Source organism: Microtus pennsylvanicus, chromosome 10, assembly GCF_037038515.1.
Source record: "Microtus pennsylvanicus isolate mMicPen1 chromosome 10, mMicPen1.hap1, whole genome shotgun sequence".
Taxonomy (NCBI): Eukaryota; Metazoa; Chordata; class Mammalia; order Rodentia; family Cricetidae; genus Microtus; species Microtus pennsylvanicus.
In genome coordinates this window covers 4,856,579-4,871,660 of record NC_134588.1, presented here as the reverse complement: position 1 = coordinate 4,871,660, position 15,082 = coordinate 4,856,579, and the positions used below count along the sequence as shown (strand labels likewise).

Sequence of the window (15,082 nt, the reverse complement as noted above, 5' to 3'; positions counted from 1 at the left end):
ACTGGACACAGACTTTACTGATGTAATCAGGATTGGAGGAGGCCATGCTGGTTCAGGGTCCTGAGTCAGAGGAAAAAGAAATGTGCACACATGTATGTGCACATATGTAGACGACATATAAATGCCATGTGAAGATGGAGGCAGAAAGATACTTCTGTAAGCCAGGAAATACCAGAGATGGCTGGCAACACCCGAAATGGGGGAGACATGGGGCAGATTTTTGCTGAAAGCCTCAGGAGAAACCAACTCAGTAGATGCCTTGATTTTGGATTTCTGGCTTTTAGGGTTGTGGGATAGTAAATTCCTATTTCTTAAGCCTACTGACTAGTGGTATTGTTTTATGTTATGCCTGTAAGTGGAAAGACTTCCATCTGTATCAATATAGCTACCAAGTCAGCTATTTATATGCAAGAAGATTGATAGCTTAGTTTTCTAGTTCCTCCCCTCTCCCCTCACACTGTTTCCCTCACCCTCGCCCCTTGCCTTCCTCCCCTTTTTTTGTCCCCCTGTTTCCCCTCCTTTTCTTTTCTTATCCTTCCTGATCCCCTTTCTTTCTCCCTCCTCTCTTTTCTTCTCTCCTTCCTCTCCCCTCCCCTTTCTTCACCTCACATATGCAAGTGTTCTATTGAGCTACCCTCCAAGTCAATTTTATACTTCTTCACAAACACATTGAATAATTATGCATTGTTATGTCTTAGGCATTAGAAATAAGAATTGGTTGTTTATCCATATTTACCTATTTACTTCCCCCACTTTTTTTTAGACGGTAACCAGTTTTGCAATGGACTCTCTTATTGCAGCAAATAGCAAATTTTGCTTCGATTTTTTCCTAAAGATAAGCAAAGATGATATTCATAAAAACATCTTTGTTTGTCCTCTGAGTCTCTCAGCTGCCTTTGGCATGGTGCGCCTAGGAGCTAGAGGTGACAGTGCCCATCAGATTGACGAGGTATGTATCCAGAAGGATGCTGAATAGCAATCTGACTCTCATGTGAGTTGGAGTTGCTCTCTGCGCTCAGCATTTGGGCTTGGAAGCCTCTAAGGTTTCGTTTCTATTGGTCTTTCGTATGGGACTTCTCTATCCTCTCTGCCTGATAGTTTTTCCCATTCATCTTTATCTCTTCACCTCTGTCTTCATGCTTGTCACTCTTTCTCTCTACGGTTATTGCTACCAATACTGTTGGTATCTTTTAATATGAGTATGTTTCATCTCTTTTTCCTCCATTAACTGGATGTGTATTAGGACCTAGATATTTATCCAATAGCTTAAGATCCTTCTGGACTTTCTAATTTCATTTGTCAGAAAATTCCATTGGCTTTTCTTTTGATATACCTCCCAAATCCAGACATTCTGAACTCCCTGAGCTCTTCTGGTTGCTTCTGTGAAGGCATCCTACGCTGCTCCCATTAGCAGTATGTTTCTAATACTTGGTTCCCTTGTGAAAGGAAAATGAGTCTTATGTTGGGGTCTTTGTGTTCCTTTGCCATTCTTTTCGATTTCTGTGACAAAACATTGTGACCACAGCAATGTGTAAAAGAAACCATTTGGTTGAGCCTATAGTTTCAGAGGGTTAGAGTCCACGAGGGCCAGCAAAGGCATAGTGGCAGGCACAGCTGAGAGTGCTCGTCAAGAACAAGGACTAGGAGGCAGAGAAAACATGCTAGGAATGGAGCACGTCTTCAAACCTCAAAGCCCACAACTGGTGATGCACCTCCTCCAAAAAGGTCGTGCATTCTCATGCTTTCAAAGCAGTTCCATGAGTGAGAGACCAGGTATTCAAATGTTATGAGCCTATGGAGGCCACTATTGTTCAAACTACCACACTCAACACTTTGGTTTACTTTCTCCTTCATCATTGTTTACTACCTTTGAAAGGCTCACTCCTATCTTCCAATCTAATGCTCCATCTAAGCTCCCACTCCTATAAATGAACCTGGCACACTTACCCACAGTACTTCTCATCACAGTACACACAGTAACCAATTGCTGTGCATATTGTTCCCATACCTTCTGCAATACCGCATGATCTCCAAGAGATTTTGTCTACAGCAGCACCAGCCCAGAGTAGCCCCCAACAGATACCTGTAAGAGTAAGTGCACATGACAGAAGTGCTCCCCACCCCCTTCACTCAGCTCTAACACACTGCACAAAGGCTGGGTGTCGACACACAGAGGAGCTGGATTTACAGACTAAGGCACACTTGTTTGGGGGTCACTATGGTCTTATATTTACTTGCTCTTGCTTTACCATTATTTCCTGTTCCATAAGCAACACTTAGCGGTAGAATGGGGCTTGCATCTTCCAAGACCACCTGGTGTTCTTTCTCCATGCAGCTCCCATAATGTGGATCTGAGCAGTGCAGGGTGTGCCTGCCCTTCCCCACTTCCTCTGACGTGCTGAGCAGCTTCCCTTATGTTACACTCACTCTCCTGACCGATGTGAAACTCCGGGTCAGTGCTGTCCAAAGCAAATACAGCTAAATCCACATGTGAACTTAAAACACTTTTAGTAGTCACATACAAATTTTCAAAAGACAAGACTAAGTTTAATAACAAAATTTAGATAATTCAACATTTCCACAGTACATAATCAATAGGTATTTTAATGAGATATTTTTTATCCTACCCTTAAGACCTCATGTGTATTTTGCATTTGCATGGAGCTGGGCGGTGGTGGCGCACGCATTTAATCCCAGCACTCGGGAGGCAGAGGCAGGCGGATCTCTGTGAGTTCGAGGCCAGCCTGGTCTACAAGAGCTAGTTCCAGGACAGGAACCAAAAGCTACAGAGAAACTCTGTCTCGAAAAATCAAAAAAAAAAAAATAAAGACTGTGCATGGAGAAGTGTAGGTTAGTAATGGCACATAGCTCATGAATTCCTCCTGTCCCTTGATTTGACTATATTAATTCTAGTTTTTCTCTTTCCTTTCTTTGCTTGTGTTTTGGAAAAGGTGTCCTATAACCTGTGCTGGCATCAGACTTTCTATGAAACTGAGAATAATCTGGAACTCCTAATCTTCCTGCTTCCTCTGGGGTTGAAGGAGTGTGGGGCTCTGTGTGCTAGGCAAGCGCTCCATGGACTGACGTGGTCTCCGTGTAGTTAGAGGAGGAGGGCACTACCAGCCACACCCACTTCTGGGAAGTACTGTAGATGATTTTGTTGACTTCCTATTCTTCACGTTATCTGAAAGGCCCATGTCATTATCCCACAGGTGCTGCACTTCAGTGAACTTTCCACGAATGGGAGCCAGGAACCCAATGATCCCTGCTCAAAAAGCAGAGGAGACGCATTGTCGGACAGCTCCCTGGAAGGGCAGAAACAAGCACCAGCGTCTCAGGAGGGGCAGGCGAGTCTCTGAGTACACTGCTCTTTGCTCTCTGCTGACTGCGCCTGTGCTCTGCCTGACGATAGACGCTTATTCTGCAGCTTGAGGCAGGCTTCACAGTCAGCTGTGTCGTTAGTTGTCCCCCAGTCTTCTCTGCCTCCCCAAACCTCGTAACACAGGACAATGATGTGGGCCTGGCCAGCGATGCTTTGCTCCTGTGAAGATACCATTTCTTTAGTGGTTCTTAACCTCCCGGTTTTTAGGAAAGCATGTGTTTCTTCTTTTGTTAGGATGAATCCACAGATGAGAATGAACTGCTTGGCTGCTACTTTGGGAAACTTCTCTCCAGATTAGACAGAGCCAAAACATATTACACTCTGAGTATGGCTAACAGACTCTATGGAGAGCAGGGATTCCCAATCTGCCCGGTGAGTTACAGGGATGGAGGTGTCCACAGAGCATGCTCCATAAGTAAGTGAGTAGGTGGATGGCTCACCTTCCTCATACTCCATGGGGCTATGGACTACAACCTGCTTCCCGAGGTCCTAGACTTCTGTCTTTTTCCATCCAGTTTTCATTTTGGGTTTAGGAGTCCACTTATAACTGGCACAGCATGGACAGGAGAGTCACATGATTCACAGCCCACTGGCACATACATGACTTTGAAAGATGCTCAGTTGACTGTCTTCCCCAGTCAAGGTGCATGGTGGTCACGTTTTGTGGCTTCTCTACCTGTTGGCTGCCCTGAAGGCACTGGTCTAAGAACCTTTATTGCGCCTCAATTAGATAGTTCCCATGGGGACTGCGCTTTGCAGAAGGTGCCTGGTGCCAAGAAAGGTGACCCCACTGGGTGCTCAAAGCCACAGGTCTTTTTTCTGTTGGTAGGCGGTTTTCACACAGAGCAGATTAGGTTCCAATTAGATCCAGGGTCAAGAGAGTGAGTCACATTGCCAATAAGTATGATGTATGTGAACAGAGGCAGATGTGGCACAGCTGGTGTGAACTGGATTAGTCAAGGGTGCTAAGGTCCTACTTTACATCACAATAAATTATTGTAGCAGGCTGGTATCTTACATCAGCTTATAAAACTCCAGAATTTTGAGAATTAAATGCACACATGCAATTCATTTATTAAAGAGTGTACAAATCAATGTTTTTGGTAATATATTATTTATTTAAAATTATGCTTAATTGCAAACTAAACCATTTTAAAGTTTGTTTGTAAGTGTAATTAATTATGTCTACAACTAACAATTATGCTTTTCTGAAACTTTGTTATCTCCCTAAAAGAAAGCCTGTGAACATTAAAATGGCCACTCCCTTGATGTTAGGTGACCAGGAGTTTCTTTTCTGGGGTCTTCTTATCCCCATCTTATCCTAATTACCAGCACCTCCACATGATTTTGTCATGCTCTTTCCCATATATTTAAATTGAACAGGAGTATTTCGATGGTGTAATTAAATTCTACCACACGACGGTTGAAAGTGTAGATTTCCGGGGGGATACTGAGAAGTCGAGACAAGAGATCAACTTCTGGGTTGAAAGTCAATGCCAAGGTAAGGAAGGACTAGCAGTGAGGCTGCCATTCCTTTCCCTCTCAAAGGAAAGCAGTGGGCCCACTGTGCAGGTTGCTCATCTCCTGCGGCTGGCGTTTTCATGTGTGGTATGTGTTCACAGCTCATTAATGGACAGCATCTGACGAGGCTAGGCACGTCCAGGGTGGTGGCTACTTACATGTCAACCATTTGTTTCTGCTTTTTCTTCCTTCTAGGATCTCTGATTTCTTTTAAATAGTAACATTTTATTCTCAATAAACTAAATCCTTAGGGTGATGATTCTGTGTAACTCTACTTCATCTAAATCATGGTAGTATGAGTTTAGCATTTTTATCATCAAAGTGACAATCAAAATATTATTGATTCAAAATAGATAAGTTTAAATTATTAATGTTTCATAAAATTATGTAGAAACAAATGAAATTCTTACTGAAAAATGGGAACAGTTCTGAGGATAGAATCTATTATAAGAATTGAATGAGAAGAAATTTAGAGATCAAAGCACTTTTAAATAGCAAACTAAGTACGACATGTACACATGTGTAATACTACAGGGAATAAACTAAGTATGACATGTACACATGTATAATACTACAGGGAATAAACTAAGTATGACATGTACACATGTGTAATACTACAGGGAATAAACTAAGTACGACATGTACACATGTACACATGTATAATACTACAGGGAATAAACTAAGTATGACATGTACACATGTACACATGTATAATACTACAGGGAATAAACTAAGTACGGCGTACACATGTACACATGTGTAATACTACAGGGAATAAAAACTTTGAGAGGGTAAATATTAAAAAGAAAGGGACAAAAGGGAAAAGAGAAACATTAAGTCAGAGTGAGAGTGAACAAGTTGAGATCTCTGATTTCTAAAGACTTTTGAAATTACTCTTATTTATTTATTGTGTGTGTGTGTGTGTGTGTGTGTGTGTTCATGTGGGCATGAGCTCGACACGCACATGTCAGAGGACAACTTGCAGGAGCCAGTTCTCTCTTCCCATGTGGGTCCTATGATTTAACTCAGATTGTCAGGCTTATCAGCAAGTGGCTTCCCCCTCTGAGCCACCTTGCAAGCCCATGACTTTTCAGGCATGTTTCAGCTCCCAGGGCTTTTATCACAGCTTTCCTGTGAATGGTCTTCTGGAAACACACCGATGTTTGCAGCACCGAAGATCATCTTTTCTACACGATATCCATTTAAAATTGTAGTTCATCCATCATATTCGAATTATCGAGGACTCTACCTTTACTTACAATATCTATCATGTAACAAGATGATATAAAACCTTAAAAATTTTTGGTTGAGAAATTATAATGTTGAAAGCTATAGTAGCACTCATAATGTATTACATATACTTAGAATTAATATAAAAATAGGCTGGCTTAATAAGAATCTACTTATGCATATATACTTTAGCATCATTTTTCATAATAAATTAAGAATGAAGGAAACTAGGGAGTTTAAGTCAGGTAAGTGACTTACATTTTTATAATGGCATCTGTATGCATGTATGCATGTGTATATATGGTTGCAGTTTGCTAGGACTCCCCCCCCCCCTTGATGGCCCCTCTCCTCTCCTGGAACAACCAGTCCTCCCGCTTCCATATCCTGTCATCCATATGACTTTAGATTCTCAGTAGGAGAGAAAGCAGGCAGTGTTTTATATTCCTTCCCCATCACCCATTTGTTTCCTATCCCTTTAGAGCCCCTTCCTCCCTCATGTGCCCACCTTTTATACTCAAACCCAGCAGGAGAGGAGACCTGGGCTATTTGTCTTTCTGAGCCTGGCTCATTTTGCCTACCTCGATGACACACACTTCCATCCACTTTCCTGAAAATAACATAATTCCATTCTTCTTTATGGTCAAATAAAACTGTCATGTATGCATGCAGATTTTACTTATTTATTCTAATAAGAAATAAGTTAAGCAAGAGTTGGGCCTCTTCATTTTTCAGTTTATTATGACTCAGCCAACAAGGAAAAAGCCTAACCTGTTCCGAGTGGTTTACCCATTTGTTTCTTCACTTGCACTTGTCCCATCAGCCTCTCGACTCCCCACAATTACTATGGTAGACTCTGACCAATTCAAGCCCCCGGTCAGGGGGAAGTGACATGTGGTCATTATTAAGAATGAGGGCAGGGTTTCAGCCTGAATCTCTAGATAGTGAAGAACCCCTTTTTACCTGTGCAAGCTTACTTTACAAACATTGGTTCTTTATGTCAGGCCTGAGTGTTAGAATAAGGTAGCTGATGATTACGAGTATTGCTGGAGACATTCTTGCTCAGTGAACTTTGGCGAGCATGAAGGAAAAAGGTGGTCATATAAAGTGAGACACTGACTGGGGGCGCTTGCACACTTGAGTGGCTGTCAGTAGGGAACCTCAGTGGTTAGATTATTAGTTGTCTTTGGTGCAATATTTTCTAGTTTTCATTTCATTTGGATGCTTATACTCATTGTTTGCTATGCTTTTAACATGGAGTTAAGGTCAGCTTACTAATAGTGTTTTTGTAGGGGAAACCTTTAAGTCCCACAAATATTTACTCTTCCTTTTCTGTGTGCCACAGAATTCCTGCTCTTTCAAGGTACAATTTAGTTATCAAGAGAGTAGTAGTTTGGTAAAGAAATCCTGACTGAACCCTAATATATATTTTCTATGTTGGGCCCACACGGGCATCAACAGTCTTTAGCAAGTTAGCTTTCCTGATATATTTTAAGTATTGTTGATATTGACATAATGTGTTATAGAATCTATATACAGCCTTTCTCAATGTAAATTAATATCCCTCATTAAGACCTTAACTGGCATAAAAGTGGCTGGTGATGAAAGGTAGAAAAGAAAGTGTCTTGAAATGGACTAAGTGTTTGATGACAGCAAGGACCACCTCTTGCCAATTTTAGGGATGCTTCCCATTTTTCTTAATATTATTTTAGAATGGAGGGTGCCTGATGAGAGTTAGTTTGAGGGATGGAAGACCCCAGGATCAATGATAACTCACCTTGTTTATTTTTGCCTCTTGGGCATCTTCTTTTATTACTTTCATAAAATTATTCCATTAAGAATGGAAAGCTATCACTATTTCTGGGAGGCTTAGTCATTATGTGGGGTTTAGAGGGTACCCCTACAAATGAATTTGTGTGTTTGTGAAACTGAATGAACTCTTCATTTAAACTGAAAGAGAGTATAGAAACTTCTACAGAGTAAGTTTTATACTGTATCCTAGTCTCTCTCTCTCTCTCTCTCTCTCTCTCTCTCTCTCTCTCTCTCTCTCTCTCTCTCTCTCATCTATTTATATGTATATCTATCTAGCTGACTACCTGCCTATCATCCATCTATCTGTTTATATGTGAGAGCATATGTTGAACTTCAATAAATGCTTGAGAAAGGAAGTTCATACTGTAGTTATTCTATCCAAGAAATTATAAAATTCAGGTGATTAGATATATAATATGAAACATAAATCATAAATGTCTGGTGACAATTTGTAACCAAAAGTGACCCATAAATCATAGAAGATGCTCTTGTTCCCAGTGCTCTGACTTGGGTCTTCCTCTAGGGGAGTGAGCCTTCTCCCCAATAACGCCCACTCTCCTTCAAGCCCCCATTACCCTCTAGGTTTCTTGGGTAAGTTCTTCAGTGAGACACTCTCTAATGTCTCCATGAATATCGTTCATGCAACACATGCTCAGGTTATTCTCTGGCACCGTTCTTCTAGGTAAAATCAAGGAGCTGTTCAGCAAGGAGGCTATTGATGACTCGACTGTGCTGGTCCTAGTGAATGCAGTTTACTTCAAGGCCAAGTGGGAGAAAGAATTTGACTGTGAAAACACAGTTGATGCACCTTTCTCTCTAAGTGAGGTACTTACTGTTGTGGTTTTTAGGTAGCCCACTCCTAATTTCTGCTAACTGTGATCAGTAGTGTCCAGACTCAAACCTGTTAGTTGTGGCTTACATCTATAAGAAACCATTTTGTGTTTACAAAAGGCAGTACCCAAAGTTCCCTGCACATTTTAAACATAGCTATTCTACAACACACATACATTTTAGGGCTTTACATATATACTAAATGCATATAATCTGTTAAAAGTTTGTGTAGATGGGCACATGTCTAAAAGCCCAGCATTTGTGAGCCAGAGGCAGTAGGATCCCCACAAGTTCAAGTCTAGCTTTGTCTACACAAGGAATACCACAAATATAGATCTACATATTAAGACCTTGCAATAAAAAATAAAACAAAACAAATGTATATACTTAAGAAAAGAGATGGGTCTATTCATTTTGAATCTGCTTCTTATCTCAGATAGCTAACACATGAGACAGCTCAACTTACCTCTAAATTTTCTGTCCCCAACCCTGACCATCTCCCCCTATTTTTATCTATCCTATATCCCCTAGTCAGAGATTGTAAACACTGAGCTTTTGGGGGGGGGGTGAAAGTGGTCTGGGTGTTGTAGGCAGTCCAGGAAATAGAGCAAATCAGCCAGGTAGTTCCTGAATGTTATCAGGATGTACATTGATAACTGTTCTTTCTGGACTTGTTTGGGCTGAATTAGGGTGTGGGAGATATTTGGCTTGAAAATCTAGTAGTAAGTAATCTCATGAACTAAGGAACTGATGAAGGACATGGGAGGGTAAAGAGTTGGCAAAGCCAGGGCTGCTTCATTGATTGGTAGGCAGAGGGTTGTCTTAGGTTGGGTCACTGGTTTGACTGGGGACTTCTGGGGTATATTTTTCCATTCTTTAACCTCCCTCATTCTCAGGGATGTTAAGATTATGGGTGGAGCTCTCCATGACCTTTTGTGATTACCTCCATGTTGTGCAGAATGAGAAGAAAATGGTAAAGATGATGAATCAGAAGGGGAAGTTCAGAATTGGCTTCATTGAGGAACTGCAGGCACAGATCCTGGAGATGAAGTACACCATGGGGAAACTCAGCATGTTGGTCCTGCTTCCATCTTGCTCAAATGACAATGTGAAGAGTCTGCAAGAGGTACAGCTTCCTTGCCATGCCTGTACAGATTCCATATCACAGAGGAGTAGCATAGCATCCATCATCCAGAAAGGATGCTATCTCAGCTAGTAGAGACATTGGAGACACGTGGAATCTGAATGAGATTGGATATCCATTTTTCATTTGTTTCAACCAAATGAACAAATGCCAGAAATGTCAGAACAAGAATCTGGATGCCAAGTAGTTTGAGAAGTTCCTCCTTTTAAAGTAGCTTGCCCTTTGGTCTCTGCCATATCTGCCTTTTTAGCTGCAATTGTTTTGGAAACAATTCTACCAATGCCATTTGGTAGAAGTAGAAATACTGATACTAACAGAAAGGAGTCAATGAATGCTGTCGAGGTCCAGATATCTCTGTTCTTGGAAGAGGAGTAAAGAGAAGATAGGGAGATAGATAAACAGAAATAGAAATATATCAACAGTGTAGTTATAGTAACTGCCATTGTTCACAATACAAGACACACTAGCATTATTTTACTGTATGCTAAGTGCATTACAAACATTACTTTGGTCCTCAGAAGGGGCTTATTGTGTTATCTCTGTTTATGGGAAAGGAAATTTTACTTCACAGTGGCCAGGCTGGCCTGAGCCTACCCAACTGAATTTTTCTTGTCTTTGAGCATAAACCTGCCAAATACCAAAACACAGTGGGATTTTTTTTTGTTTTTGTTTTTTTTGTTTTTTCGAGACAGAGTTTCTCTGTATCTTTGGTGCCCGTCCTGGAACTAGCTCTTGTAGACCAGGCTGGCCTTGAACTCCCAGAGATCTGCCTGCCTCTGCCTCCCGAGTGCTGGGATTAAAGGTGTGTGCCACCACCGCCCGGCCTCATAGTGGGATTTTGATTGGCCTGAAATTTCAAGGGGGAAAGTTAGACAAAGTCTAGAGAGGAAAGAATGAAGTAAACATATTTTGAAGTTTAGAGAAAGTCTTTGGAGTCTATATAGCTGACTACTAAACAGATTAGCTCGGGAACTTTGAAGTAACTGAGATACTTTTGCTGGCTTGTAATCTGACCTTAAATATCATTTTCTTATTATTGTAGCTTGAAAAAAAAATAAGCCATGAAAAAATCATGTCCTGGAGTAGCTCAGAAAATATGCCCGAAGAATCAGTAGCCATTTCTTTCCCCCAGTTCATCATGGAAGATAGCTACGATCTCAACTCTATTCTACAGGACATGGGCATTAAGGACATCTTCGATGAAACGAAGGCTGACCTGAGTGGAATGTCTAAGAGTCCCAATCTGTATTTGTCCAAAATTATCCACAAGAGCTTTGTGGAGGTGGACGAGATGGGCACAGAGGCGGCTGCAGCCAGCGGGGCTGTCACTGCCGAGAAGGCCATTCCATCCTGGGTGGAGTTTAATGCCAATCACCCTTTTCTCTTTTTCATTCGGCACAATCCAACCAACACAATTCTTTTCTGTGGCAGGGTCTACTCTCCTTGAATGCCCTCTGGCAATACACAGTTTCCCCCCTTTTAAACATAGGCACTTGTATTTTTGCTGACTGCCAGAAGCTAATTGCCTTCTGCTGCAGTTGCATGCCCAGGCCCTCAAGCCACCCCTGAATTTTGGTGATTACCTCTGCCACCAGAAGCCAACTCTTCCCTGTCGGTGAAAGAAGTAGTCTTGTCTCCCTAAGCTTTACTACCCTAAACTTTTAAGCATATAAATTCACCTTCTATGATTTGGAGGTCAACACCATGCAGACTGTTATTGCTTTTATTTAAGTTACCTCCTTCCTTATGAAGAAATATTCTAAGTTTGTCATTAAACCATTCTGAGAGATTGAAAACTCAAAATGTGATTCAATGCATTTGGGAAACTTGGTTCTGCTTCTAGGGCAGTAATAATCACGGGTACCTCCTAGGCAAGACTCTCGACTCCTTTTTATGTGTGCTGTACTACATAGAGATGTCTTGTGATATCTTTTCAGTTCAGAGAAGATACAAGCTAGAGACTTATTTAAGTGATGGATCAAGGATGTGTGCATGTCCCAGCCAATACTTCTTTGACCAGGAGAGTGACATTTCTTTTATGCGTTTGTTCCTGACCCAGGAAAGTGGCAAGTCTGTTCTAAAGGTTTGGTTTCAATTTTCTATAAGGGCTTCTTTTATAATCATGCCTCTGAGGTATCATTACTGTGAGCTTCCTCTATCTCTTTGCTCTCCCTCAGAGAATACCCATTTACAGCTAGCTGATCCTGAAGACCAGAGAGCTGAGGCTAGGGCAAGACTGGCCACCATTATAAATGGCTGGGAGAACCTCTCTTCTGTTTCCTCTTTCTGATATTTAACCTTCCAGAGGCCTATTGCTGGGCATAGTGAGAACAGTCCTTGACTGGATGGATACCATGTATATAAAAGCCTTTTCAGAAAAACATATCAAGTTCCAGTCTGCTAAAAGATGGATGAATGTATGTTCTGGGCCCAAGCTTTTAGAGTTTATGGCCTCGGCTTTATTTGGGTGCTCTGGAATGGCCACTGGCACTTCTAAATGGGTAATATGTCAGGTTCTACTTTAATAAGGACTCTTTTTGGTGTGGTCCAGGTTTTGTACCCTGCACGGCGACTTTCCTCCTCAAGCTGTCACGACACAGGGTAGGGTGGCTGCGGCAGGTTTTTCAGGAAGCTGATGACCTTGGCTTGATCTGATGTTGACCTCCTCCCTTCCTTGTGACTTTTCATTGCTGTGGGAAACAATTCTTACATTTTTATCCATACTTCCCATCTTGTATGCTTATTTATGAAACAAAACAATTTGAAATGCCAGAGAGGAAAGGGATCACCCTTTTAAACGATTTATTTTTAAATGTTATGTATATGGATGCTTTTTCCGCATTTTATGCCTGTGTCCCACTTGTGTACAGTGCCCATGAGATCAGAAGAGGGTACTGGGTCATTTGGAACTGGAGTCTCAGATGGTTGTTATCCAACATGTGAATGACAGGAACCAAACCCAGGTCCCTGAAGAACAAGTACTCTTAACTCTTGGGGCATCTCTCCAGGTCTAGGAAGGATTCAATAAGATTCACTCCCCAGAGCCAGAAAGAACGTTCAGATCAGTGAGCTGTGTGACTGATAGGAAGCCCAATAGGTCATGATAATCATGACCATCAGCTCATTCATTTCCCAGGGCGCAGTTCCCTCTGCCCAGCAGTATTGATGGGGGCAACAGATGGGAGATATGCTTCATAGACACTTGCTTCCTCTCTCACCATTACAGTATTTGTAAGAAAACTTTCTATTCAGAGACTTTAACAGGCCTCGCATGTGCTTCAGACTCCCCATGAAATTACTTTGAACAACCTCCTCTTTCTGATTCCTGTTTGGACTACTGCATCTTTCCCCCATCAAACACCTCCTCAAATTTTCTTCTTGATCTGGGCAAACTAGAACTTGGTCACTTCATATAATTACTATTTATTTTTTCACATGTGTAGTACTTTAAAAACCAGTCTACTTTTAGCTCAAGGCTGCTTCAATCTGAGAAGCTGAGTGGGAGATGTACATTGGTTCAGTGGATTTCTTAGATCTGTAGTTGAGTGACAGTCCCAAATAAAGCAGAACTCATAAAGATAAAATGTGCTGAGCTATAAAGCTGCTAGAGAAATGAAAGTGTAAAGTAAGGCTAAGTAGGTGTTAGAGGTGGCAAGAGGCAGCACTGGAGGCTCAGTGGGAGTGCTATATAGGAGGCCCAAGTCGGCTCCCGGCTAATGCACTTTCAAAGTTTCCTACAAATAAAGGAAAGGAAAATAACCCGCCTGAAAACATAGTTAGTGAAATAAGTCAAATAAGAATGTTATTCTCATAATTTATGGGAAATGTTGGAGTTGAAGATATAAAACAAGGGCTGCGGAGGCGACACCTATAAAAGAGAAGGGAGGTTGGGGAAATGGCACTGTGGGTAAAGCACTTGTCATGGAAGAGTGAAGATCTCCATGCACAGACAACTGGACACACGGCAGGTGCATCTAGACAGGCAGCTGACACACAGCAGTAGTGTATCTAGAGTCTACTGCTTATACTGCACAATGGGAAATGGAAGAGAATCCCAGGGCCTTAGGTAGATAGTCTGGTATGTGTAGTGGTTGGTTTTGTTGTTGTTTGCTTTACTCTTTTTTTGGGGGGTACCATCCAGCTCCCAAATAAATCACACGGAGGCTTATTCTTACTTATGAATGCTCAGCCTTAGCTTGACTTGTTTCTAGCCGGTGTTTCTTAACATAAACTATCCTGTCTATCTTTTGCCTGTGGGATTTTATCTTTCTATTTTCTATATACCTTTCTTTCTTTATTATTCCATTGCTGGTTGTATAGCTGGGTGGTTGGCCCCTGATGTCCTCTTCTCTTCTTTTCTTGATTCTCTAATCTTTCTTCTCAGATTTCTCCTCCTATTTATTCTCTCTGCCTGCCAGCCCTGCCTTGACATTGACCATTCATCTCTTGATTAGACCAATGAGGTGCTTTAGGCAGACAAAGTAACACAGATGTCAGAGTTAAACAAATGTAACATAAAAGAATGCAACACATTTTTTGAGTTATTAAACAAATGCTCCATATCATGAATAAATGAAGTACATCTTCAATAATTTTCTACAACATAATGGAGAACAAAAAAAGACCCAATCTCAGAACAAGCAAGAAGAAGAGGACCAACACTTGAAGTTGTCCTTTGACACACACACACACACACACACACACACACACACACACACACACGTAAAAGAAGAGAAGGAGACAAAGACAGAGATGCAGAGACAGACATGAGGAAGCAAACCCATGAATTATGATGTTCCTGAAAAATGGTCATGCCAAGAAACTTTACAAACAAGAGTTTGAGAAAGATATAATGATGTGAATAGTGACTAAAATAATTTATATATAAAAGATAAAAACATAAACATATTTTTCCTTAGTCTTTGGGAATTTCATACTAAAATAAAATTTGATCATACCCAAGCTATTGCCTCCCCTCAATTTCTGTCTGACTACATTCACAGGTTAAAACAGTTATTTTGTGTTGGATTTTGGAGAACAATTAAACCTAGTCTGTAGTTTTGAAAAGCAAATACACATTTAAAAACTTTCACATCCAGGTTGATTTCTTTGGGTACAAATCACTAGAAAATTATTTTCTTATATTTCTGTGTATGTAAATGTGG

The 15,082-nt window shown here is 41.1% G+C and overlaps 1 protein-coding gene across 3 annotated transcripts; it reads left to right on the top strand.

Annotated features, from left to right (window-relative positions):
* Positions 1–781: 781 nt before the first annotated feature.
* On the top strand, positions 782–11,364 carry Serpinb12 (serpin family B member 12). 3 transcript variants are annotated; one of them, XM_075987388.1, is made up of 8 exons: positions 782–949; positions 3,213–3,351; positions 3,434–3,445; positions 3,630–3,754; positions 4,766–4,883; positions 8,625–8,767; positions 9,732–9,899; positions 10,960–11,364. In XM_075987388.1, the coding sequence occupies exons 1-8, from the start codon at positions 782–784 to the stop codon at positions 11,362–11,364; spliced, it is 1,278 nt and encodes a 425-aa protein (XP_075843503.1). The 3 variants fall into 3 exon arrangements, with proteins under 3 accessions (XP_075843503.1, XP_075843505.1, XP_075843504.1); XM_075987390.1 differs by lacking the exon at positions 3,434–3,445 and having other exon boundaries at positions 3,213–3,300; XM_075987389.1 differs by lacking the exon at positions 3,434–3,445 and having other exon boundaries at positions 3,213–3,347; positions 3,617–3,754.
* The last annotated feature ends 3,718 nt before the right edge of the window (positions 11,365–15,082 follow it).

Excerpts from the sequence above, each read along its gene's own strand:
- Serpinb12 (XM_075987388.1), top strand. The coding sequence starts at position 782 with ATGGACTCTCTTATTGCAGCAAATAGCAAATTTTGCTTCGATTTTTTC. Across the intron at positions 8,768-9,731 it reads CACCTTTCTCTCTAAGTGAG|AATGAGAAGAAAATGGTAAA; the intron begins GTACTTACTGTT and ends CATGTTGTGCAG. Across the intron at positions 9,900-10,959 it reads ATGTGAAGAGTCTGCAAGAG|CTTGAAAAAAAAATAAGCCA; the intron begins GTACAGCTTCCT and ends TTATTATTGTAG.